Consider the following 27,269-nt stretch of genomic DNA (forward strand, 5'->3'; position numbering starts at 1 on the left):
AAAGTGTGGGGGCCCCTCCTGAGACTCACGCCCCCTGGAATTTTTCTTTCAAACTTGTCCGCACTGAGTCTCCAGCATGCATTAATTATAGATTAGGTTTTCCTAGCCTGATATTGTTCAACTTTTTTTCTCGTTGTGTGGATGGGACAGATAACTTACACGCCTCTTCTGTGCCAGATCAAAAACTGGAAATCTCAAGTGCTTTGCTCTGAGTTGTAGTTATTATGAGTGATTTTGGGGGGGGCGGGGGGGAAGGGTACTTTTTTACTTTTCACAATGTGTGTGTGTGTGTGTGTGTGTGTGTGTGTGTATAAAATGACAAAGAAAATAAGTGTTCTTAGAGAAAAAATTTTGAGGTGAGTTTATGTTGACTTGGAGGAAAATATTTTCTGGCTAGTAAATGAAATTTAAACCACTAGAAAAGATTGAGAAGTTTAGTGTGGCTTGGTCCATGGCAGTATCTCTGCTGTTGTTTAAGTTAAAGTCATCAAATAAGACTACTCTTCTTTGTGACACCTGGTTCGTCTCAGAAGACTGGCTCTGGCTCTCTCAGTCTCTTTTCCCTCCCCTACCAAGTATTCTGTACCAAGAGCCTATCTAAATCTCTGCAGGAGACTCACTCAGGCACCAGCTCTCAAACCTCTAGCACTCAAAAACAAGAAGCAACATTTGTTGAGCTAAATTATCTCTTTATTAGGAAAGCACCAACACCACATTCTTGGAAATTACTGGAATTTTATTTGCCTCAGGCTTATGACTTGCAACCAAAGACATTGTGCAAAGAAAGCAAAGATTAAGTACACTTTAGGGAGGAGACGATACACATTGGTAACATAAGAGATCAGGTTGACAAAAAAAGCCATCCAATGCACTATATAGATTGCAATATTCAATAGCGTTTTCAACAAAACTTTTTTAATCAAGAGCAAAAAAATTAAGCAATGTTTACAGTAGACATATCTTATACAATTCAAAAAGCATTTTTTTTCAGATCATAGAGCATAAAATGGAAAAATGTCTATGCAGGTGAAGTCTAACTACTGTACATTAATCACCTATTAAAGTTGCTTATATGAACCACAGTGTAAAAAAAAACAATACCGAACAAATAAAAACCTTGAAAATTGCCTGATGAAAAATAAAATAACCAGTGGCTTTTAATGGCTTCTCCTGTAAGGGCTTCCTGGTTACCAGTGCAAAAAAAAAAAAAAAAAAAAAAAAAAAAAAAGTCTTTTCATCTGAACAGGTGATAAAACCAGGCACAATCAAACTTACCAAATTAGATCCACCCATAGAAATATACTTTCCACCCACATATTTTCCATCAAAAGCTTTGTTTTCATCTTTGAATCTTTGAGGCCCATTTGGTCACGATATGTTACAAATATTTGTGTGTGTGTGTGTGTGTGTGTGTGTTTTTTTACACCATGATATCATACGTTTGTCTGGCACTATCCTAAAGCTAGTTTTTATGATGACGATATAGAAACAACCCAGTGCCCATATGACAAATGAACTCACTGGGTAGAAATGAGGGAGGGGAGGAAGGAATTCAGTTCTACCAAGGAAAAAAAGGTCCATATCAATCACTCATCATCAGTCCCACTTGCTTCTGACTGTTCCTAAAAGTAAAAAGATAAAATGGAATAAAGTTACAAATAAGAAAAGGAAGACATAAACCATCAAGAGGCAATGTAGAAAATAAAGTGACATTTAGAAAGAGATAACCCTCCAAACCTCTTTATTCTGTGAGAAGATGGAAAGATACTCAAGAGGCATCAACAGCCTCTAAGCTGAAAAAGGTGTTCCGAATTAAAAAGCCCAAAGCAATGTCCACCCTTTATGCCAGTGTTTCACTCTTTCACACTTTGGCATGAAAGGGTTAGGGCGAATAATTTCTATTTTCAGCACTGTTTTAGAAAATTCATGGGAGAAAAGAGTACCATGAATCTGATGTCTACTTCCTGGTAAGTCTACTGAAGAAAACACAGTATTTTAAATTATGTGAAAATGCTCGTGTCAAGGGTTAAGGTGGGGCAGGGGGGATAAACACTCTGAAACTTTATCAGACCCAAATGGCAATGTGTTGAAGGAAAATCAAACAAGAATGCATACTAAAGCCGAAAATTAACTTTCCAGAAATAAAGAAGTAAGGGGCTGGCTGGTGGGGAACCTGAGGTCTTCTGAAAAGTGAATGAAATGGAAGGCACTACAAAAGGGAAGGTATTAGAAGTTTCTGTCAGCACTGCTGCCTTGTTGCCCAAAGTCAGAGACAGCACACTAGACAGAGTTATTAGGCTGTGTGGATCTGAATTCAGCTTCTGCTATCTACTTATAGGTCCTGGAGCAAAATATATAACTTGAGCATTGATTTCTACATGTTGAGAGTGATAGCTATCTCGTGATGCTAATAGAGGCATTAAATATAGTATCATATAGGAAGGTACTTATTTCAGGGCCTGGCTCCATAAATGGTCCCTGAACTTTTCAAATATTAAAAATAATATCTCTAGGTATTTAAAAGTTCATCTGGGTTTTTTGGTATAGTATCTTTTTTTTTTTTTTTTTTGTATAGTATCTTAAAAATCAACTCAAAACCAAAACTCTGACATCCTAACACCTATTCTTCCATTGAACCATTTCATCTATATACTGCTATATACTAGGCACAATCCTGGGTGTTATAGATATAAAATATTAACGGGCCACGGAGAAAACTATATAAGGAAGCAGTGTGAAGATAAGAAAGAGGAAAGGAAACTTGATTTAGCGTTTTTCATTTTTGAAAGCTATTAAAAAAGCAATAAACAAAGACCCAAATTCTTTGTTATAAATCATGCAGCTCAGTTCACATCCTTCAAAAATGAAATCTCACCAAATCTTTACATTTTCATTTCTAGGTAATAAAGAGGTTAGAAGGCACATGAAAATATGAGAGGAAAACAAGCGGAGAGGGCCGTCCAGCTTCAGTCAGAGCCAGCCCCACTTACATTTTCATCCTGTTCTTCGTCACTGTCGAAATCGCTCACAACAGGTTTGGCTTTTCCTCGATTTGGCCTTTTCTTGCCTTTTCCTTTGTCCCGACCTTTCTCATCTTTTTTATTGAGTTTGATTTTCACCTTAACAGATTTTGCTACAACAAAAACAAAAGACAGCAATGAAGAATCACAGGAAAACCTTTCTACAGGTAGTAAAAAGACTGTCAATCTGCAGATGACAAATCAAATGTTCAGGAGTACCCAGAACATTCTTGGTTGATGCCTGTTTTCCATCATCCTGTCTAGTTCACACTCCCTTATAATACTTGTCTCGGTTTGGACGATAAGTTACATAGTCACCCTGAACAGGCACCAAGAGGGAACGAGATCCCATGGAGGGCAGCTGGGCTGGGTCCTTTTCCTGTTTCCCAATGGCTGAACAGGGTAGGATCTTCCTGTCCTACTTAGAAAGATCTTTGACATTAAAAAGTGTAAATAAATGTAAAGGGTTGAAAAGGCCAACAATTTTATTGTGTAGATAACTCTAGTTGACAAACAAAAAGAAAATTCAAAGAGTTGCATAATGCTTTTAAGAGCATAGAAAGGTTCAAAATGGAAAGTGAGAAAACAACATATTCAAACAAATGAATTTGAAAGCGTCCTTCCCTCAACTCTAGTCTTTCTGCCTACTGTTCTCCTTCTGGTGATTATTTCCAGGAAAAAAGTATACAATTGTACCTGCAAATACATCCATCCCTGTGTATGTGTGTATGATTCTCTCTATAAATACAGATTCCATAAAATTTTCTGCACATAATTCTATATAGAGAGAATATGAAGAATCCAAGTATACACAAACAGACACGCATGCTTTACAGAGTTATCCCAAAGGGATCTTTATCTATGCTCATATTCCACATCTTGTTCTTTCACTCACATATGTAGGGACATTTCTATGCATCAACTACTACACAACACCTGCCTAATTCTTTTTAATGCCTGAAAATTGTCCATTTTATGGGTACACTCTAATTTTTTAACCAGTTCCTTAGTGATGGGCACTGAAGTTCTCAGCTTTTTGCCACTAAGAGCAAAGCTACCATAAAGCTATTTGTCGACATCTTGGTCAAATTTGGGGGCAGGGTATGGTGGACATACCCATACGGTCAAAATCAAAGTGTTCTGCTAAGGTAGCCTTCAGAGAGACAGCACTCACTTCTGCTTTCACAGGGCTATCCTGAAGACAGAAATAAAAACATTTGGAAGATTTCAAAGTGCTATAAAATAGATATAGGGGCGTATCCCAAGGTATAAAGAAAATCTGTTCCACAGCATTGTTCTGGGAAAAGTGTCCATAGAACATCATTTTTAGGATTTGATGATGGAGCCACTGAGGATGTCATTCAAACCAGTTTTGCTAGAATATCATGTTTGGTGGGTCTCAAGGCACCTAGAAATAGATATCATCATGGATAGAATCATAGCTCTTGAAGGAATCTCAGAGATGAGAATTTTTCAGACTTGTTTTTTGGAGTGAAGATATCCACAAAACATTTACAAAAATGAAATCTTCCATGAAAGTGTATGTAGGCTAACCAAAAAATATGAGAGCAGAGCTGTTCTGAAGTATTGTGGCAGCACATGCCCTTCTCCCAAATGAGGCAAAGGCTGGCAAATCCTAGTACACAAAATAGTATTCCTAGTCAAGACTTCTATCATATCCAAATGTCTGCTGCTTAATGAGCTATATAAGGTGGGGGTCTGGGGCTTTGGGTGGAGTAATTTCAAACAGAAAGAGAAGATTGGTGATGAAAAAGTCTACCTTTTAATGGAAATGCACGAAGATATAGAGGACGCTAAAAAAATTTCTAAATAATTTGCAAAGAACAAGTGAAATATCTTTATCTACACAGGTGTAGCTCTTCCTGACATGTGAGTAAAGGAAATCCATGCAAGGTGTGAAAGGGCAGAAAACTGGGCAGTAAAGGTAAGAAAATGCATCCTCAAGAACATGATCTAAATGAACCTTGGAGTGTGGGACACTCTAAGCTATCAGGCTTTGTGGGTCAGTGGATACGTCCCTCTCAAAAAAACCAAAAAAAAAACAAAAAAAAAACCAAAAAACCCCCCACAAACCTACCTAACAGGCTCCCATGAATGGCTAGACCATCAGGTGAGCCCTATAAACAGCATCCCTAAGACTTTATTATAGTACCATATGGACTCATGAAAAGCTCTAATTACCAAAGGTGGTAGCAGAGTAACAGCCCCCCAAAGATGTCCATGTCTAATCCCCAGAACCTGTGAATATGTTACAATCCATGGCAAAAGGAATTAAGATTGCTACTCAGATGACCTTGAGCTAAGGAGATTATCCTAGATTAACCAAGTAAGCCCCAGTCCAAGATGGTGGCATAGGAAGATCCTAAACTCACCTCCTCCCATAGCTACAGCTATATATAAAACAGTTCTTTCTAAAAACCCCCAGAACTAGCCGAGTGACATCTACACATTGGGCAAACGAGGAAAAAACCCATATCGAGGCAGGTATGAGAAGCAATCTCACCACAAACCTCACCCTTAGTGTGACTACCTACAACTAAGAAGGAACTCAAAACCAGAGCTTCTCCCTGAGGAGTGATGGGTTTGAACCCCACATCAGGCACCTCAACTTTTAAGATGTGCCCCTAAAACATCTAGCTATGAAAACCAATGGGGATTATGTCCACAAGACCCACAGGGCAACAGTGAATTGAGAAACGACTCTGACCCCAGGGTCCAGTGCAGAGGCAGCTGATTGAGAGGCGACCAGACTTTATGTGAAAGAGGCTTATTTTGCTTATTTTAAAGCACCGGCCAGAGGGGCAGACCACTAATTTAACACAAAATCAAAGGGCTGACTGTAATCCTTTCCAAAGACCTCTGAGGGTTGGCATTATCTTTGTACTCTCCCTCTGCCACATTTAGAGTGCAAGTATCTCCCAGAAGACAGCTTATCTACCAAAGATGACACAGCCAAGAACAACATATCTGCTACCCTGGTTTTTGTGACTGTTGCCCCATGGGATACCTCTAGATTGCTTGGCTCTGGTGGTCAGTGGGGCTTATGGTTGCAGTCTTCACAGGACTCTCTATATTTACATAACTTAAAAGCTGCTGCATGAGGATCTGGCCTCCAACTGGCCTGAATATAGGGGCTGACTGAGATTCTCCTCTTTGGCACAGAGACAGGTCTTATCACACCCTGAACTACTGGGAGCCACTAAAAACAAAATAGGCTGCTCAGACAATTATAAAGGTTTAAGAGACAAACAAAAATTAGAGCAGTGTTGAATGATAAGGTTCATCCCTTACACAAGACCACTCCTTCAAGACTGGGAGAGGTGGCTGTTTTTTTTCTAGAGAATAACATAGAAACCGGCATAGTCACAGGACAACAAAGATACAAAGGAATATTTTCTAAACGAAAGAACAAGGTAAACCTCAGAAAACGTCCTTAATGAAATGGAGATAAGTGATTTACCTGCAAGACTTCAAAATAATTGTTGTAAAGATGCTTACTGAACTTGGGACAAGAATGGATGAACACAGTGAGAATTTCAACAAAGAGATACAATGTACAAGAAAGTACCAAACAGAAGTCATAGAGCTGAAGAATATAATAATGGAACTGAAAAATACACTAGAAGTGTTCAACAGCACACTACAAGAAGCAGAAGAATCGATGATCTTGAAGACAGAGCAGTAGAACTCACCCAATTAGAGCAGCAAAAAGAAAAAAAGGATGAAAAAAAGTGAAGATACGGTAAGGGACTCATGAGACAATATCGAGCAGACCAAATCTGCATTATAGAGGTACCAGAAAGAGAAGAGAGGAAACTTACTTGAAGCAATAATGGCTGAAAAATTCCCTAACCTGGGAAGGGAAACATACATCCAGATCCAGGAAGCCTAGAGAGTGCCAAACAAGAAGAACCCCAACAGACCCACATCAAGGCATATTATAATTAACATGTCAAACATTAAAGACAAGGAGAGAATCTTAAAAGCAGCGAGAGAAAAACAAATTGATACAAAGAAACTCCCATAAGATTAAAGGCATATTTTTTCAGCAGAAACTTTGCAGGCTAGAAGGGAGTTGCATAGTATTTTCAAAGTGCTGAGAAATAAAAAAAACCAAAAAACTTCCAGCCAATAATATCCTACCTACAAAGTTATCATTCAGAATTGGAGAGATAAAGAGCGTTCCAGATAAGCGAAGGCTAAAAGAGTTCACTATCCCTAAACCAGACTTATAAGAAATGTTAAAGGAACTACTTTAAGAATATTTACGCACACATCATAGGAGCACCTAAATATATAAAGCAAATATTAACATACCTAAGGAGAAATAGACAGCAATATAATAATAGTATTGAATTTTAATATTCCTGTTTCATCAATGGCTACATTATCCAGACAGAAAATTAGTAAGAAAACATTGGCATTAAATGACATTTTATACCAGATGGACTTAAAAGATATATACAGAATAATTCCATCCAAAAGTTATAAAATACACATTCTTCTCAAGTACACGTGAAACATTCTCCAGGATAGATCATTTGTGAGGTCACAGAATAAGCCTTAATACATTTAAGGAGATTAAATATAAAGCAGCTTTTCTGACCATGATGGTATAAAACCAGAAATCAATTACAATAAGAAAACTGGAAACTTCATACACATGTGGAGATTAAATATACTACGATACAACCAAAGGGTCAACAAAAAAAGGGCCAAAAAAAAAAATCAAAGGGAAATAAAAAAATACCTTTATAGAAATGAAAATGGAAGTACAACATATCAAAACTTATGAGATACAGAAAAGCAGTTCTAAAAAGAAGCTCAGCAGCAAATGCCTATAATCAAGTAACTAGAAAGATCTCAAATAATCTAATTTATACCTCAAGGAACTAAAAAAAAAAAAAACCCAACAAAGTCCAAAGTTAAAAGAAGGAAGAAAATAACAAATATCAAAGTGAAAATAAGTGAAACAGAGAATAAAAAAATAGAAAAAGTTCAATGAAACAAAAAGCTGGTTCTTTGAAAAGGTAAACAAAACAGACAAACCTTTAGTTAGACTCTCCAAGGAAAAAAGGAGAGGACTCAAAATCAGAAATGAAAGAAGAGACATAACCACTGATACCATAGAAATACAAAGGATTATGAGATTACTATGAACAATTAACTATATGACAGAAAATTTGACAACCTAGAAGAAATGGACAAATTCCTAGAAATATACAACTACTGTATATTACCAATGTACGATATACTGTATCATGAATAAATAGAAAATCTGAACAGACTGATTAGTAAGGATATTGAATTGGTAAATGAAAACCTCTCAAGAAACAAATCCAGGACCAGATGGCTTCACTGGTGAATTCCACCAAACATTTAAAAAAAATTATCTGTCATTCTTAAACTCTTCCAAAAAATAGAAGAGGAGGGAACACTTCCAAACTCATTTTAGAAGGCCAGCATTATGCCAATACCAAAACCAGACAAGGACACCACAAATGAAGAAAATTACAGGCTAATATCCCCGATGAACATAGATGTAAAAATCCTCAATAAAATATTAGCAAACTGAATTGAACAATACATTAAAATGATCATACGTCATGATCAAGTAGAATTTATTTTAGGGATGCAAGGATGGTTCAACACTCACAAATCAATGTGATACACTGCATTAAAATGAAGGATAAAAAATATCTCAATAGATGAAGAAAAAGCATTTCACACAATTCAGCAACCAATTATGGAAAAAAACTCAACGAAATAAGTATAGAGAGAACATAGCTCAATATAATATATGACAAGCCCACAGCTAACATCATACTCAATGGTGAAAGCAAAAAGCATTCTAAGATCAGAAACAAGATAAGGATGTCCACATTCACCACTTTTATTCAACATAGTACTGGAAGCCCTTGCCAGAGCAACTAGGCAATAAAAAGAAAAAGAAGGCACCCAAATCAGAAAGGAAGAAATGAAACTTATCACTGTTTGCAGATGACATGATATTATAGAGAACCCTAGAGACATCCCCCCAAAAACTGTTAGAATAAACAAATAATGTAAAGTTACAGGATATAAAATCAACATGTAAAAATCTGTTACATTTCTATACACTAATAATCAGAGATTTTAAAAAATCCCACTTATTTTTAACTATTTTCATATTTCATATTTTTAATGGTTTGTTTTTTAATATTTTCATTTATTTATATGTACAGTTTCAACTGTATCAAGAATAAAGTAAGTTTAACCAATGGGGAAAGACTTATACACTAAAAATAAGACAGTGATGAAAAACACTGAAGAAGACAAATAAATGGAAGTGAAAGAATTAACACTGTTAAAATATCCATACTATCCAAAGCACTCTAGAGTCAATGCAATCTCTATCAAAATTTCGATGGTATTTTTCACAGAAATAGAATGAACAATCCTAAAACTTGTATGGAACCACAAAAGAGCCTGAATAGCTAAAGCAATCTTGAGAAAGAAGAACAAAGTTAGAGGCACTACAGCTCCTGATTTCAAACTATAATACAAAGCTATAGCAATCAAAACAGTATGGTGATCAAAACATATATCAATGGAAGAGACTAGAGAGCCCAGAAATAAATCCATGCATATATGGTCAAATAATTTATGACAAAGGAGCCAAGAATATATAATGGAGAAAGAACAGTTCTTTAATAAATAGTGTTAGGAAAACTGGACAGTCACATGCATAAGAATGAAACTAGACTGCTATCTTACACTATACACAAAAGTTAACTCAAAATGGATCAAAAACTTGAACATAAGACCTGAAACCAAAAAACTTCTAGAAGAAAACACAAGCAGTAAGCTCCTTGACATCAATCTTGGAGATGATCGTTTGGATTTGACACCAAAAGCAAAGACTGTGAATGCAAAAATAAACAAGTGGGACTAACTATATCAAACTAAAAAACTTCTTCAAGGCAAAGGAAACCATCAACAAAATGAAAAGTTAAGAATCTATTGAATGAAAGAAAATATTTGTAAGTCATATATAGTGATAAATAATTAATCACCAGAATATATAAAGAACTCATACAATTAAATAACAACAACAACAAAACCCATCGATCCAATATAAAATGGGCAAAGGATCTAAATAGACATTTTTTTTCCACAGAAGACATACAGATGGCTAACAGGTACACGAAAGGTGCTGAACATCACTAATTATCAGGGAAAGGTAAATCAAAACCTCAATGAGATATCACCTCACACCTCAGAATGGCCATCATCAATAAATCAATAAAGAACAACAAGTGTTGGCAAGGATGGGAGAGTGGGTATCATTGTACACTGTTAGTGGGAATGTACGTCAGTGCTGCCGCTATGGAAAACAGTATGGAGAGTCCTCCCAAAATTAAAAACTACTATATGATCCAGCAATTCTACTTTTGGGTATTTAGCTGAAGAAAACGAAAACAGTAACTCAAAGATATATGCACCCTCATGTTCACTGCAGTATTATTTACAATAGCCAAGATACAGGAACAACCTATCAAGAGATGAATGGATAAAGAAAATAAACTGACAGATAAAATGAGAAGGCAGCTATTTGAAAACAAATTAGAAATATGGTTCTAAAATAAGGAACTATCTAGCTGAGACAGATTATATAGACTTATTCGTCAAATGCTAGGTACGATATTAAAATTAGGTAATAATCATAAAAAACTGAAAATGGTTAAATTAATGAATAAAAGGCAGAATCACTCAAAGGAATAATACTGAGAACAGATGTGGGTATGGAGAAACACTTATGTACACTGCTGGCAAGGATATAAACTTTATTCTCTGTGGTAATACGTATGCATCAGATGTTTTAAAATGTTTGCAATGATTTATGGGCAAGAAAGTTCAGGACAGCATTATTTGGAGTGAGATTAATACACTTAGGTACATTCATTAATGAATGGTAATATACATAGTTGTAGAAAAACTTGATTGCTATGGGAAAATATTCATAATAAACAAAAATCATGAGATAAAACAGTATGTTATACTCATAAACAAAATACTTATGTATAAAAAAACTAGAAGGCAACTTCTCAAAATATTAAATGTATATAAGGTAATAAAATTATACAAATTTTCCTTTTGTAAAAAATATTTTCTAGGTTTTCTGTACTAAGTATGTAATTAGCAACAAACCTAATACATTTTTTAAAAACCATATCTATTCTGTTTTGAATGGCAGACCACGAACTAGTGAGATTTTTTACTTTGAGAAGAGGTATGGGGTAAAAATATAATTAGGTGAGAGGATGTTTTAGATTTTTGAAGGTAGATTTAACCTTTGAAATATTAAAGTTATCAGTCAGGGTTGTGACTACGTTAAGACAAGGGAGGTACCTGCCTTGGGTGCAAAATTTAAGAGGCCACCAAAACTCAGTAATCAAGATAAATAATATTCTAATGCAATATTTTAAAAAACTCAAAATTAATGCCAAAAAAAATGTATGATGAACAAAATATCAACATTTTTAACAAAGCTGATCCATGATGGATAAAATAGACCACAGTTTCAACTCTGGGGGACTATTATTTTCTAAAGCAGTGTTTTTAGAAGTGTGGTCCTGGGCGCAGCAGCAGCAGTATCCCCTGGGAACTTGTTAGAAATACTGACTCTGAGACCCCTCCACAGGCTACTCAATCTGAAACTCAGGGATGGAGCCCAGTTAAAAATGCTCTATCAATCCCTCCTGGTTAGAGAACCACTGTGCTAAATCAAGAGCAGACAGGAGGAGGTATTAACCCCATTGTTGATAGAAAATGTATAATTACACTGATTTTCAAAGGCAACCTTCAGTGAACCCCTTTATATGCTTAGGAAGGGGGCATGTTTAGCACCTCAGTTTTACAGAGGAGGAAAAGGAGCTTGAGCTGGGTTAGGTATACTGTCTAAAGTTGCCTGGCAAGGACATGGTAGAACAGAGACTGGAATCCAGATTTGCCTAATGTCTGTTCTGTTTGCCTCTGTGGAAAAATCAAGGCAGGTGGCAAGGGGCAAAGCAGTGGAGGAACCTGACACCTGAGCTTACCCTCCGACTCTGACTCCTCTTCATCTTCCTCTTCTTCCTCTTCATTGCTTTCGTCCTCGCTCTCTTCTTCTTTGGCAATTTTCTGCCGCGCACTCTTAAACACGGACTGTAAGACGATGGAGTCTTCATAGATCTAAAGGGTCGAAGCGGCATCTGTTAAAAACTGCAAGCTGAGGGCCCAAGATTCACAAGTGCAGCATGCTTTTCCCTTCCTTACGCAAAACACCAGCTTTATTTTGCGTGAGTTTTTGTAGAAACATCAATGTTAGCTTTTACGCCAATAGGAAAACCAAACAGGAAAATACCCAAGTCAAATACAGACACACATATTCTTATAGGAGAAAGTCCATGTGCAGTTGAAATGATTTCAGAGGGGCTTTTTAGTAAAGGAGAGTAACTGAAAAAGGTGGGGAGGCAGGAATAAAAAAGATGTACCTGGGATTGTGCCAATGTCAACTTCTGGGTTATGACATCGGACTATGTTACACAACATGTTACTATCTTGTGATGAGGTCAAGGGTACACCGGCCCTCTACTATTCCTTACAACTGCATGCATGTCTTGGAAGCAGGTGTTTAGGGGAACAGTATGACGGGAGCTTGAACTGTTTAGGTGGAGGGGCAGCAGAAAATGAGGCTAAAGAGTCAGGGTAGGGTACGACTTTAGAAAACAGCCTATGGAGAGTAAGTTCATTCTAGACTTTAATAGTGCATAGGTAACCGCAAAGCTGCTGGGCAGTAGACGGACAGGATAAGAAAGTGGGTAGAAAAAGATAAACTACTATCCAGGATGGACTGGGAGAGAAGCCTGTCAAGAGGCCATTTATCACCCCATTTCAGGTGTAAGAGAGTGAGTGTGGGCAGACAGGGAGGTTGTGGACTGGAAAGGGACAGGGTACGTATTACAACATTGCCGCAGTATTATAAAGAACCCAAAAATCTATCCAGAAACTATAAATGGTCAGTCAAAAAGACTTCCCTGTTGACATGTGTCTTTACCATGTCCTGGTTTTCATCTTCCTTTGAAGAGTGTCTTAAAAACTCAAGGTTTGTTTTCTAGACCTACTGTTTCGGTCAAAATACTACTACTGTTAACTGCTGTTAACCTAGAAATGTACAGTGTGTTCAAGGCACATCCTGAGGATTCTCATTCTCCAGTTTAGAGACCAGAATTGACATGAAGATCAAGAAAGAGGCTTAAGGAATTCAATGGCGTGACACTGCACGGTTGGCAGGCACACTGACCTCTCTTCTTGTTCCTTCCACTTCATGGGTATGGAGGCATTAGGCCAGAAAAATAGATAGGAAAACGGGAGTCCCTACAAAAGGTGAGTAGAATTGAGGTGTAATTTTAATGAAAGTGTCATCCCCCTAGTTATTTTAATAAATTCAGTGTCACTTATATATTCTTATGCTTGCTTCCTCTGGAGACAAGGAGTAAAGAGAATTGCAATCGGCCTGATGAAAAGCATTTCTTGTTAAGCAATTAAGGCAATGGTTATTTTTTCTGTATTTTTGTTTTAAATTATAGTAGTTCTAGCTCCTGATGCAAGGTTACAATCAGAAAAATGAAGGTAAATATAATTGAAGGCACAATCTCTATAAAAGCTAAAACTGGACCTCCCACCTTTAAGCATCACAATAAGTGATTTACTTGAATCCCTCCTCTAATTAGAAGCAGAGGCTTTAAGGAAAGCATGAGTAGGAGTTAGCATAGCTATGGTACAGAGGAGGTGGCAGTAATATAAAAATGCCAAAGCATCAATTTACTTATATAGGTAGCACGGAATATGGGCTTTTATTTTTCATTTTTCTTCTGCCAGGGTAGTAACAATGGTTCAAATGGTAAAAAACAAACAAACAAACAAACAAAAAAACAAAAAAAAAAACCAAAAAAAACCCCCAAAACCCCAAAATATTTTACTTAAAAGAACATAAACACTAAAGACAGACCTGGGATCCCTCCAAGTTGAACGTCTGAGCATTATGACAGAGAAGCATGACATCTTTCTCCAGGTCGCCCAAGCTCCGATACTTATGATTACGAATTCTTTCCTAATGAAAATTTTGGATAAACAGAGGAAAGAAGAGGTAGAGAAAATGCAACAGTCGTTACTTGGTTAACAAAGCCTGGGTTTCCCTTTCTCTTTTCAGCACACGGCCCTGCCCGGGACGTGCGGGGCAACTCCAGAGGGTGCCGTTCACTGAGCCCACACTCCCACTAGTATTCTTTCCTGTATGGAGGAGGAAGGAGTGTATGATGGGGAAGAGAAAGAGCAATGGGTCTGGAAAGTCTGAAACTTCTTAAATAAAATGCAATATAATAAAATATGAGCTCTCAGTATAATGATTACATAACACACATGTAAAAGGCACAAGGATATCCCAACCTTTCTAGTGACAAGCCCTGGATGGGTGTCGGCGGCTGTCAGGCAAGATGCCACTGCCATGTCCTATCATCATTTAAGTGAATTTACGTTTCTCCTTTATTAAAAATAAGTTTGTAAACAGAATAGCTACCTTTATTTTTTTGAAATCCACCGGCTTCCTAATTAGTTCATAGTATTCTGGTAATTCTTTCCTTGAAGGTAACTGAATGAAGACTTCACTGAGCTGTCGCCCTGAACTGTAGGGTGAGGGAAACAAACAAAAACATAACAGATCATGCACCACTGAGGAAAGGTTTTATTTCAGAAAATGTCAAAAAAGCAAATTGGCATCCCATGCATATACACGTGGGACTCTTTAAATCAAGGAAAATTCTACAGCTCTACTGGAGATTAATGTCCCTTATGCAAACTTCAAAATCACATTAAAATACCATTAGGTCCCCACTCTGTCACACATATGATATGGGAAGTCCACTGTGGATTTCTCTTTCAGAGCAAACATGTCTCTTCATTTTTATAGAAACATTTAAAATATCCTATTCAAAGGTGGGGAGGGGGAGGTAGATAGAGGTAAAAGGGGTCAAATATTTGGTGACAGAAGGAAATCTAACTACGGGTGGTGAGCGCACAATGCAATATATATATGACATACTGTTGACGTGTACCCTTGAAACTTTATTGGATTTTGTTGATCAACGTCACCCCAATAATTTTTAATAAAAAAACCAAATATCCCATTCAACCAAAATTCCATTTTCAAAGGAATAAAAACTGAGTTGGTAAAAAACAAAAACAAAACAGGCTTTATTTCCACATTCTTTTGTCTTCATATTTACTTTTTATTTAGAAAATATGTTGGAATATACTATGGAACCCAAATGAAAAGCTTTTGTATGTACCTAGTGACTATCTTTTCGGTCTTGTTCCTTTTAGAGTATTTTACACACTGTGTACCACACATACCTTTATTATTCGCCAGAGGAACCTTTTCATCTCACCTAACTGTACTTCTGTGTATATGGAACAATTTGGGCAGAAAAGAACAAACATGTTTAGAAAGTGTAGATGCCTGATGTTTCTGCGATTAATGCTGCACCCTCCTCCCAAGTGCATAGTATCTGCGAGCAGATTTAATAGCAACAAATGCTTAGCATTTTGTAATTTTAAAAAACAGACTATAAAGCAACATAAGCTTTTAATATCATTTAATATCAGAAGCGGACATGGTTAAAGGAATAAAATATAAGTAATTTAGATTTAAGAGCCTAATATCTGACTTGGCCTACCCAGATCAATAACAGCTTGTGAGATATGGTGTAGTCATTTTTCACAAAAATCTCAACTTTTCTTACGATGCCATATCTATCTCCTTTGTGAAGCCAGAAATATCAAAAAAATAACCATAAATCACTACCATATAAATTTCAGAAGGTGATTCTAGGAGTGTGCGAGAATGCTAGAAGCAACAGTAAAAAATGAGTGACAATGTGCTGTTTTAATCCATAGTCCCAGTTGTATAATTAAAAAATAATCATGATGACAGTTATCATAAAAAAGGCATGCGCAGTAACTCAAATGGTTGCCTAGCAACCAGTGGGGAAAATGCTGAAGTGCAAAGGGGCTGCATAAATTAACTGAAAATCCTCTGTCAAAAGGATGGGCGAGCTTTTCTGTTTTACTGGGTCACTGTTTTATTTTATTTTTTTAATGCATATATGGGCTTCATGAATACTAAAATCGGGCAAACACATGAGGTTTAAGAAGACTGCAGTTTAATAGGGAACTGGATTTTTAGATCATTCTGGCAAGAACCAAGGTGTTCTTGCATACTAATAGCCACCCCTACCCCCCTTCCCAGGTTGAGAAATGCATCTGTACCTCCATAAGTTATACCACATAATATATGACAAACCTACTTTATTTACTGTGACCTTCAACATAGGGTCACAATTTCTGGTCTATTCTTTTTCTACCACCCTGAGATTTATATATACAAACATTTTACCTATTTGAAAAGGAATATCTGAAAGGCAATTTATAGTATTAGTTTTTCTATTTCTATCAGTGATTTCTTTTTAATCAGCACTCTTTATAACCCAGCAACAATCAACAAGTCAGACCTCTTTGTAATTTTGGACTTAACACCTGACCCTCCATGACATCCACACGGTGTCATTTTCTACACTGCCAACAGATGGTGTCATTTTTCTATTGACAGATTACAAGTACATCTTTGCTTTGTACACCTGTGACAGACATACTCTTAATTTCAATTGTGCCACTGGTAAAGTAAGAAATAAACAGCAGGCACCAAGAGTGTGATTTTCTAACAGGGCCAAAATACCTCAAACAATCTTGGTCTGACATCCCTGTCCTCAGGTCAGAATTCTAGACTCTATATGGAGACCAGTCCAGAGTTACATGCGCTCATAAAGGAGAGAGCTGACTGTTCTGAGACTCAGGGCCAAAACTGTAAAATGAGACAAATTGATTCCGTTTCAAAATAATCCTATCCCACTTTTTTTTTTTTTTCTGGCCTCCTAAGAACAGAGGACATGGGCGAAAGGAAAACCTGGAAGCTGTCTTAGTAAATCTTCGTGTGGCTATGTTGGCTCCATCATCGTTTAAACATCTCAGTTTGGCTTTCAAAGTCCTCCTCAGCTCATTCTTTGCAAATCGAATCTGTACTATTGCCCTGACTCTTCTCCTATGTACCTCCAAGTACCAAGGCCTTTTTTCCTGTATATCCCAAATACCATAGCCGACCCCCCTTTATGACTAATTCCAAGTCTCCAGAGCTGATCCACCTCTCACTTCATGGCTGGAAGGGTCTCTAGCCTTTTCTCCTCTTCAAATATTTTATTATCCATCTAGGATCAATAACTCATTCTCCATAAAAATGGAAGAAATTCTCAATATTAATATTAATTAAACTAACTCTCAGTACGTCACTGCTCAAAATTAATTGTTCTATGTATTTTTCTCTCTCCTCCACACTGGGTGTGAAAACTCTTCTCCCCATCCTTATGAGAGGCAATGGATTTAATGGCCAGCTTAGGCAGGAAAGGCCAAAAGGTCCTGGAGGACATCCAGCTATTCCATAACCTACAGAATGCACAGAGGTCATACGACCACTCGTTAATGAATAGCTACAGCAACTTATATTTTTCTAAATTAAAGGATAAAAAAAAATTTAAAAAGTGGAAGTGTGGCAGCCTGATAAGAGTTTTGAATTCTTGACATTTCTTTCTCAAACTTAAGCTGAGCAAAGGCTTTTTCAATATACCTTTTCAAATGCCTTTTTTTTTTTTTTTTTTTTCCAGTGCTGGATTTTTTTTTTTTTTTTAAGTACAGAACAATGGACTAATTGTACAATGGTTTACAGAAGGTGTTCTGTTTCTGTTGAAATGCTTATCCTACTCCCGAGGTATTTTCCATTATGTGATTTTATACAATTTAAGGCCTAAGTATAAATTGTTACCTCGAAGTGTGCTGCTTCCCATCACAAAAGTGATACCCACACCCCTCCTTCAAAAAAGGATTCCACTGATGGTCTGTAATTTCAGATCTATCTTGTACAATGATCTATAACAGAATAAGAAACGTGACCCTGATAAGAGACAGGGAGAAGCGTAACCAGAAATACAAAATTTAAAGGAACTCAATGCACGTAATAAGTTTACAGGCGCCAGTAGGCACGCATATTTCCTCCACAGAGGCCAGTGGGCACAGGGACACATGTTCATGACGACATGTTGTGTGAGAGGGAAAAGCCCTCTGTGGTTTGAAACCCTGCTGTATAGCTTATACTTACACTTTTACACACACACACACACACACACACACACAATTGAGATGCACTCTGCTATGCTTCATCTGGGAACATTTTTTTCCCCATTACCTCCATAAACCAAATGGCAATAATTTCACATCTATACTACTATGATTCTAAAATGCTGACTGCATACATTACAAACATTACATCAATATCAGATTTACCTCTGATTACAGTTTAGGTATAGCTAGAAGAGAGCAGAAGACTGAAATGATACCTAAGAAACCACTCCTTTAAAGTACTGGCTATCATGCATTTTCAACAAGCCCAAACCAAAAAGATATATTGGGTGGGAGTCTTTCCATTCCCCCCACCCCCCCCCGCTTTATGATTCGCTTTTTATCTTCCCCGGCTGATCTGCTGACAAGCATTTCTAATACATACTTGTGAAAAAGAAATTTTAACTAAAATCGAAATAGGTTTCGTTAATGAATATAAAAATGTGGCTACCTTGCCTCTGTAAGAAAATAATGTCGCGATTTAGAATACCCACTTAGAGTTGGAAGGATTCTACAGAAAAGTTATTATAGTCCTAAAGGAATCAAACACAGGAGATGATTTGGGAAGAAAACTACAAAATTGGGTCAACATCAGAGGGCAGTAGGTGAAAGCAAGATGTCACTTTTCAGGGTCAGATTCCTGTGAGGTTTAATACATTTTATTTAAAAATGCACGTAGAGTAGCATCCCATTTATCCAGAAAGCCCCAGAAACCCAAGTCAGCCACAGTCAGGTAAAACAAGCACCTTCATTCCACATTCACTACTGAGATCTCTCATCCGAATCTTATTTAGTAGTGGCTGATGATATTCCTACAATGCGTGGAAAGCTGACTTCCCAGCCTCTGGAAGCACATATGAGGTAACAGCAAAACAGAAAAGAATGGGTATAGACTTGCTTTTGGTAGTAGAATTGGTAGCTGTTAAAAATCACCAAGGGTTATTTATGTTAAGGACTGTACATATATAATATGCCTGAGTTAACAACAAAAATAAGGTTACATCAGGTAAATGCAAGGTAAATGCCCAGTGTTAGGAGGCCACATAGGGCTCACTCAGCTCCACAGGAAAAGCACTGAGGCTTTATCGAGAGTCTTAAATACAATCACACGCTGAAGTACAGTTTTACTTTTGGTAAAATACTTTAGGTTAATATGGATATATATATTTTGTATATATGTATGTATACATAGATATATGTGTATTTGTATGTACACATTTATGTAGTGTGCACATGTATATAAAGTATATCTGTATAACATGTATATATACATAATGTAGAAGTATAATGTATATAAAATACTCATATGTCTATACATATATGCTTTTATTTATATATACTCATACGTGTAGATGCCGGAGTCTAAAATTATGTACTTGCCTTAAAGAATAGAAAAATGCTTGTTATTACATTCACTTAAGAAAAAAAAAAAAAAAAAAAGAACACAGGATATCAAATTGTAAATACAGTACAACTTCAACTAGGTTTTAAAAAAGGCATTAACTAATAAGGACTAGAATGAAGATTTATAATCTAATGTGATTTGGAACCATATTATCATTCATAAATAAAGTAGGTCTCAAACACTTTTATTGGGTTACCTTCTTTGAAAACATACAGTAAGTCAAAAATCTAATCTGATTTTTCCCAGAGAAATTATGTCTAAAGGGGATAATGATCAACCTTTATTTATATCACCATAAAAAGCACATTTCACCAACTGGCACCTTTTAACTCTACCATACAAAGCCAAATAAATAAAAATAATAATAGGACAGAATAATTCCACATTTTTAATATATTACAACCTCAGAATCTACATAAATTTCTATTTATTTCTTCAGAATTCTCTCACTGAATTTATTACTACAAATCAGAGGTGCTCAGCAGGACATGGGATTCAGAGAGTATTATTTATTTGTTTAAACAACGATTTTGAGATGTTTGACTTTTTAGAAATAGTAACTCAGGAAATCTAGATGCTTCTCTCACTTGACATTTCATAATAGCAGGTACAGGTATAAGATTCTAACTGTCCATCTGTCTAAATGTGACAGCTAGAAGGCCTGTTGCTTCCTTGGGTCAGCCACTTTACCAGCTTTTGTCACACCATTTTATAGAACTGGACATTTCTCAGAGGATGCCTCCCTTCCAAAAGGTAAGGACCCACCTTCTCTTCTACTGATTATTCTGTCCTTTGATCTCTCCTTCTGCCTCTACTTCCTAATGGTTAAAAAAAAAAAAAAAAAAAAAAGCTTCAAAGCTTTGAGTTGAATTGTGACCAAACTCCAAAGCACAAAGCTTTTGCAGGCAAACAAAATCAAATGCCTCTCTTAAAGGGGTGGTTCATAGCAGGCTCTGGAGCACTGCTTTTTCCTATAATGGCCTTTATAATAAATTCTTAAGGAAGATATGAGGTATGATGCTAAAGGAATGAGGCATAGTTTTCTCCCATGAATGAATATACAAGAACATATATGCCCAAATAACTGCCATTGCTCAGTGCAATCCATTTTTGATCAAAAACACTTATAGAGTGTTTCTGAAGACAGTTTATAAGACTAAGAAAATGAGTTTTGTTATTTCCAGCTGGGACTTCTTCCCCTCCCTCAGAGAGAGGTCATTTATGCTGGAATTGGCCTGGAGCTTTGAGAGGCAGAGACCCTGGGCCTCTGGGCCAGGCTAATGATGGAAGCCTTGGGGAGGTCTTTTGTGCCTCAGAAAGCAAACAAACCAAGTTTATTTGTGGGCTGCCCACCTGCTGTATGTGGGTATAATTGGCTGAACAACATAAATAAGTGTCAAGTCACCAGGAGTCAACGTAGCCTATTCCAGTAAACATCTGAAAGTATCAATATTTGTAATGAGAGCAAAATAAAATACTGGAATCCACATTTTCCTGAGCAGATTCTAGATTCTCTCTGGACTAAATGCAACTTCTGAGCTCAAAGTCACCATTTCCCAAAGTGTGATCCACGGAACATGAGCTTAATGGATTACTAACAGTGTTCCTTGAAAAAGGGAGCTCGTTGGCCAAATGAGTTTGGGTAAAACGGGGCTAACCAAAGTTCAGTAGGTTACTTTTACAGCAAAACTTCTCAGGGCCTCTAACTATACTGGAAATTCTCCAAGAAGATATAAGACTCAAGTGCGAAGAACGTACTCTAGGAAGCATCATCTGAGAGCATGCATGAGGCTATGACCTTGCCAGGCTGCAACTGCACAAGATAAACTGTCACCTTGAGGCTGAGCCCAAAGTATCCAATACAGAGAATAAATGAAGAAAGGCTCTCCACCTAGAACTAAGATTTTCTAAAAGTGTACACACTTGGTCACACAACTGTTTCATGACAATTTCTCTATAGTCTAATTAGAGCTATTAAGTGCAAAGATGCTTGGACTTGAGATCCAAAGTCACAGCCTCTCTACCCCACAGAAAAAAAATATGGAACGACTGGTGCCATCATTGCTAAAAAATAAATTTTGTCTAAAAGAGCTTATTGGCCAGTCCCGAAGAAATAGTCGATACTAACAACATAATCACAACGTCTAGGGCTGTTAATAGTTATGAAAAGAATTTAGATTTCCTGGATGGACTATGTGGGGCTGGGCAGTGACACTGAGGCACACACACACATTTAGTATTATTTCACCCGCATTTCTGTAACTGACGCCACATTCACTTACCACTTAGGACAGAGATTCAAGAGTTATCTTTAAGTTCTCCTCCTCCTCTTACATCCAGTCTGCTCGTAAGTCTTGTCATTCACATTTCTAAGTATTTTATTCTCATCTTCATACCCATTACCATGTCCCATGCTACATCCCTCTTCTCTTATTCCATGACCCAGTCGTACTGAGATCCATGTGGTCTCTATGGGGGTCCTGCTCTTCCATACCGTCTTGGCTGCCTATACACACGGGACTGGGCGGCTCTGCCTCATCCACTCTGTAACCCACACCCCCAAGTCTACTTGGGGAAATCTCACTCTGCCCACAAGTTGACCTGAAACTTTCCTCATTCCTGCCCCATTCTTCCCCTTGCACCCTGTAAGTACACTTTATTCACACGACACATCCATTATTCCTTTACAGAGCTCTTTCCAACTATGTTTTAAAGCATGTCATTTTATTCATTTCCCCCCATTCTCAATACTTGCACAGAGACTGACACCTAGAAAATGCTCAGTGCTTTTGAACACATGAAGAAAGGATTTAAAAAATAACTTACAAAATTTGTTCATAATAATGCAACCTCTGAACAACATGTCGAAAACTCAGGCTTCTGGGAAAAGGAAGCATGCATGACAGTAAGGGACGAGACAGACTCCAGAGCCTGGAGGAAGCAAGCGTCCGCCCCTTGCTACGGCTCTGGAAATTACAGTTTAAACATATTTTTAGTAAAATGGATTTATCTAGGTCCCAACTACCTATAGTCATACTGTCTCCTCAAAAAGCCCAGGCATGACATTGGAGGCTTGCAGTATCCTTTAAAGTTATTAATCCACTTTTCATGGTCACATGACCATTTTGATGGAAGAGGAGAAAAAGAGCTTATGCCTGTCTCTGTTCCCTGCCCTGGGCTGGGTGATTAACTTACATCATGCCATTTAGAACTTAAAATCTCCTTTCTATGTCATGGTGGCGAAGTGTTTACTCATTTGGGCAGTTTAAATAATGAGCCAACTTGGGTAAAGTCAAGTATTTGTTGTTTCAATCCTGAAATTTGAATCCAGACTGAATTCTTTTTCATAATAGCAAAAACAATAAATTCTTGATGTCTCTCAGTATACACTATAGATGGTGTGTCTAGCTTCCAGGATTGGTAACTATTTACTGAACACCAATAGAAAATATCAAAACAAACAAACAAACAAAATAAAAACAAAAAACAAAAAACCCCGACAATTTTGGCCAACAGTTCCATCTACACACAGGTATGTGGGTAAGTACAAATCGCTCCCATTTTTAATCTCCTTATAAAGGAGAATGTCACACCTGGTGATTGGTATTCATTTTGAAATACAGAAGACAGCTTCAATTCTTTTTCCTACTGGCTCTAGATTGGATCCTATCATGGGGTGGGGGGAAGAGGCCATAAGGACGTTATTGCGTCAACCGACTAATGTGGAATATGGATAATAACAGCATTATATCGATATTTTTAAAAAGTACAGGCTGACTAAAAGGGGAAAAGATATGTTATTTTCAATATATTACTAACAACTCCTAACCTGGTACATCATGGACATCCCTCTCTCCTTCTCAACTGATATCATCTCATTTTCACAATATCACCAGGAGAAAAGCATTTCTACTTTCCACCCAACAGAGGCAGAGGCACCCAAAGGTTACACAGATTGGCTTAGGACACTTAGAACCACATATGACAGGCAGCACCAGAAGTCACACCCTGCACACAACCCAGCTGTGCAAACCCTCCACGTGCCATGATTAATTCTAGAATGACAAACATAGCGTGCACATGCACGCTTCTTCACGTACTGCAGGAGATCTGAGCAGCACTGGTGCTTTTCATTAAGCTTCTAAGGCAAGACAGCACAAAGTTAAGAGGCCCGCAGGATGTAAGATGGAAGCTGCACTGAAAGGGAGGGAGAGGCAACAGAGACCCACGTCCAAGGTACAAAGTGCTGCAGGTAGAGGCAGGCCTGGTGGCTCCCAATGCCTTTGTAAGAAGTGCGTTGACAGGATGGATACCCGAAAAGGAAACACGGCCCAAACAACTTCGAAAGCCACACCAGGTATTTTGGAATGTCTGTGCCTCCATCCCCCACTCCAAGTAGGGGTGATCAGGAGGTGAATAGAGAAATTTGCTTCCGGCTCCTTAGGAATGGTCTGTTTGGTGTACCAAGGGATACCTGTATTTAGAGACACGGGAATACAAGACAGATCCTGACCTGTTTCCTTCTATTTCCAACTGAGAATTACTGGGCACCTTCTCCACGTTACACCTGCGGTAGAGTAGAAAGAACACCGGAGTCAGAAGACCTGGGTACCCGGCGTGGCTCCTGCCTCCTGCGTGGGGCAACCTCGGGTAGTTTACTTCACTCTCCAAGCCTCAGTCTCCTCGCCCTGCCCGCCTTGCCTACCTCACAGGATTGTTGGGACGATCGCACGGGCTAGGTTTGGATCCTCATTCTGAAAAACACAGTTCTCCAGAAACAGAGGAAAACAAACAAACAAACGAAAAGAATTTCCTAACCTCTTTGGGGCTTTTCCTGCTTCTCTCAAACATGTAAATGCCTGCTACTTTGGTCCCATTTCCCTCCACACATGTTCTGCATGACCTTTCGGGGGCCCGTTCCATCCAGAAGCAGTGGAAGACGGGCAGCATTTGCTGGGATGGGGGTTGGGGAGGGGCGGTGATCTTAGGAAAGTAGCTTTAGCTTATCCAACTCTAGTTCATCATCTGTAAAATGGGGATAATACTTACCTCAGAAAATTGTTGTGAACATTAAATAGGATACCGTACTTTGTTATAGCAGCAAGCGCATAGCGGGTGCACCAAACAACAGCCAAACTCAGTTTCTGAACATCATCTAGGCAGTTGGCTCTACTTCCCAGAACTCTATTATTTCTGAACAGATCATTTAGCTAACGATTTTCAACTGGAAATGACAAGAAACCAGCACCTGAGGTCTTTCGTCCTTCCGTGGGCCTCTGGGGAAGCCTCTTCGGGTGAGGATTCTGAAACTGCTACATTGGTGTCCTTTTGTGTGGTGGCAGAGAAGTGGCTGACAGGTGTGATAAATCTTAAGAAAACCCTACATCCCATCGAAATCTTACTCTATGCACAAATGGCACCCTCTGGCATATACAGCCTGTCTGTGGCCACTTAGAGATGGCTCCTCAGTGTCACTGCCCACTCTGCCTCACGAGAGGAGGCATTGCAGAGAGGGCAAAGAATAAATGGAGGAGTGAAGGAGGAAAGTATAGGCTATCTTCCAAATACGGAGAATTAGTTGGAATGTCTGACATAGAAGGGAGAGTGGCATGTAGAAAAACAAAGTAGGGAGGGTCGCTAGACCATCTTCCGCATGGAGAAGTCTGACCATCATCAGGTAGGCTACTGAAATGTTCAACGAGAAGCTACTGAACACTGAAGTGCCCAATGGGAAGCTACTGAAAGTTCTTAAGTGACCATATGACATGATCAGATACATGCCCAGAAGAAAGGCAGAATGAGGGGCAGACTGGAGGCAAGGAACGCAGGCAAGGCAGGACACGGCTGTCCTAGGCCAGGCCGATGATGGAAAGGGCCTAATGAAGACAGTGCTTGAGGAGGCAGAAGGAGGGGTGCACTGGAGAGATGCCTGTGTGTGCATGGAACTGGTATCTGAGTGTATGTTAATAAGGTACAGGCTAGAAGCACTTTTACCACTGCACTTTTGGGACACTGGGTTGATGATGGTGTGTAAACTAAGGGGCTATCAGAATGTGTAATAGTGAAGGAACAGAAACCCAGGAATGACAAATACTATTTTAGACATTTTACAGAACATACTGTAAATAATTGCAAGAAAGATAGGCATGGTTCTATGATCTGAGAGTAATGGAAATTACAATTCACTGGGGATGTGAGGCTCTGAACAAAGGAAATTCCAGCAGAATAATTTTTAAATGATGCTGATAAGGAGTATGTGGGGACAGACCTGCACAGTTGGTCAGCAATCAGACTGGCTTAGTGAAAAAGGGTACAAGCAAAAAAAAACCCCAAACAACAAAAAAGAATATTACATAATGGTATGGATTTGGCTTTAAGAATGTATGTTACTACAAATCTACTTTAGAAAGACAACATGGACACTGGTATGAATAGCCCACCTCGGATAGAAGCCTCAGGATGGTGATCAAGGTAAGAAAGCCTTCGACACAGCAAAAACCTAAATGCACCTCAGAGAAAGCATTGTGGAGAGAAAATCTTAGAACAAAGCAACATTTTAAAATAAGAGCCCATCCCTTCTGGCGAATGGGCTGACTACATGTGGGCCTTCAAAATAGTACATCAGGTTTACACAAAATGAGAGAAAGACTACACTTTGTCCTCAGGTTGTGGTGTACCAAATCCTTGGGAAAGTACTATAATGTAATAGAAGGAAATGCTCTACCTCATTACTCCAGTAAATGTCATTTTAATGATATATATTTTTCCCCCAAAAGTGACCACAAACACGAGATAGTGTCATTTTACCCTTATAAAATGGGCTCCCATGAACCCTTTCTTCCCTGAATTCTCCAGCCCACTACCTGTTCAGTAACATCTGGTAACAGGGCTATCTCCTCCACCAATGTGAGGTCCTGGGGGCAAGCACTGAGAGTTTTTGACCTCTGGCCCTGTTCAGCGGGGCTGGGCTGGAAATACAGAGGAAATGCAAAAAAGAACTGATTTTCTGTAACACGAGAAGAGCTGAGATTCAGGACAAGCTGAAGCTTTCCATCATTCCTAGAGATATCGTCAGGGCTTAAAGACATCATGAGGGGCAAGAAGACAGTCCCAGTTCAGAGAACAGAGCTCGAGGAGACTCAGGAAGGAGGGAGCCCCGTGGTTGTCACACTGCCATCGCCATGTGCCAGGGCTGCGTCCACCACCGGAGAGGCTGGGCAGGGAGCTCCTGCCTCTGCCACTGTTTCCCTGTGTCCATCCTCAAACTAGTGGACCTGAAGTCCAAACCCTGTGAGGACAGCAGGGCCAGTCCTAGGGGGCTGCTTCTGCTACAGTCTTCAAACAATTGGTAGAGAAAGTGAAGGTAACAATAACCTCACATTCTGATTCCAGATCCTTTAGGAATGAGAACAATGCTCAGATTTAAAAAGCAAGGCATAATAAAGGTTGAACAAAAACTGATAGGAGAGTTGATAGAGTGTATCAAGACACTTCAAATGAGTTCAAGTGACCAACTGCAA

At 38.3% G+C, this 27,269-nt stretch overlaps 1 protein-coding gene across 8 annotated transcripts in view; it reads right to left on the minus strand.

Moving 5' to 3' along the window:
* Positions 1-672: 672 nt before the first annotated feature.
* Positions 673-27,269, minus strand: part of SMARCA2 (SWI/SNF related, matrix associated, actin dependent regulator of chromatin, subfamily a, member 2) — a 158,000-nt gene continuing 131,403 nt past the window's right edge. For 4 of the 8 annotated variants that reach the window (XM_006918394.3, XM_015594549.2, XM_025051448.1 and 1 more), the window contains exons 29-34: positions 24,263-24,316; positions 14,641-14,746; positions 14,074-14,175; positions 12,122-12,254; positions 2,991-3,133; positions 1,192-1,622 (exon numbers count right to left, since the gene is read on the minus strand). In XM_006918394.3, the coding sequence (XP_006918456.1) occupies positions 1,587-1,622; positions 2,991-3,133; positions 12,122-12,254; positions 14,074-14,175; positions 14,641-14,746; positions 24,263-24,316 (574 nt within the window). In that variant the 3' untranslated portion in view covers positions 1,192-1,586. Of the gene's footprint in view, positions 1,623-2,990; positions 3,134-12,121; positions 12,255-14,073; positions 14,176-14,640; positions 14,747-24,262; positions 24,317-27,269 lie in introns of all 8 variants that reach the window. The other 4 variants (XM_025051449.1, XM_006918393.2, XM_025051450.1 and 1 more) reach the window with 1 other exon arrangement.

The sequence above is a fragment of the Pteropus alecto genome, unplaced genomic scaffold, assembly GCF_000325575.1.
Source record: "Pteropus alecto unplaced genomic scaffold, ASM32557v1 scaffold95, whole genome shotgun sequence".
NCBI lineage: Eukaryota > Metazoa > Chordata > Mammalia > Chiroptera > Pteropodidae > Pteropus > Pteropus alecto.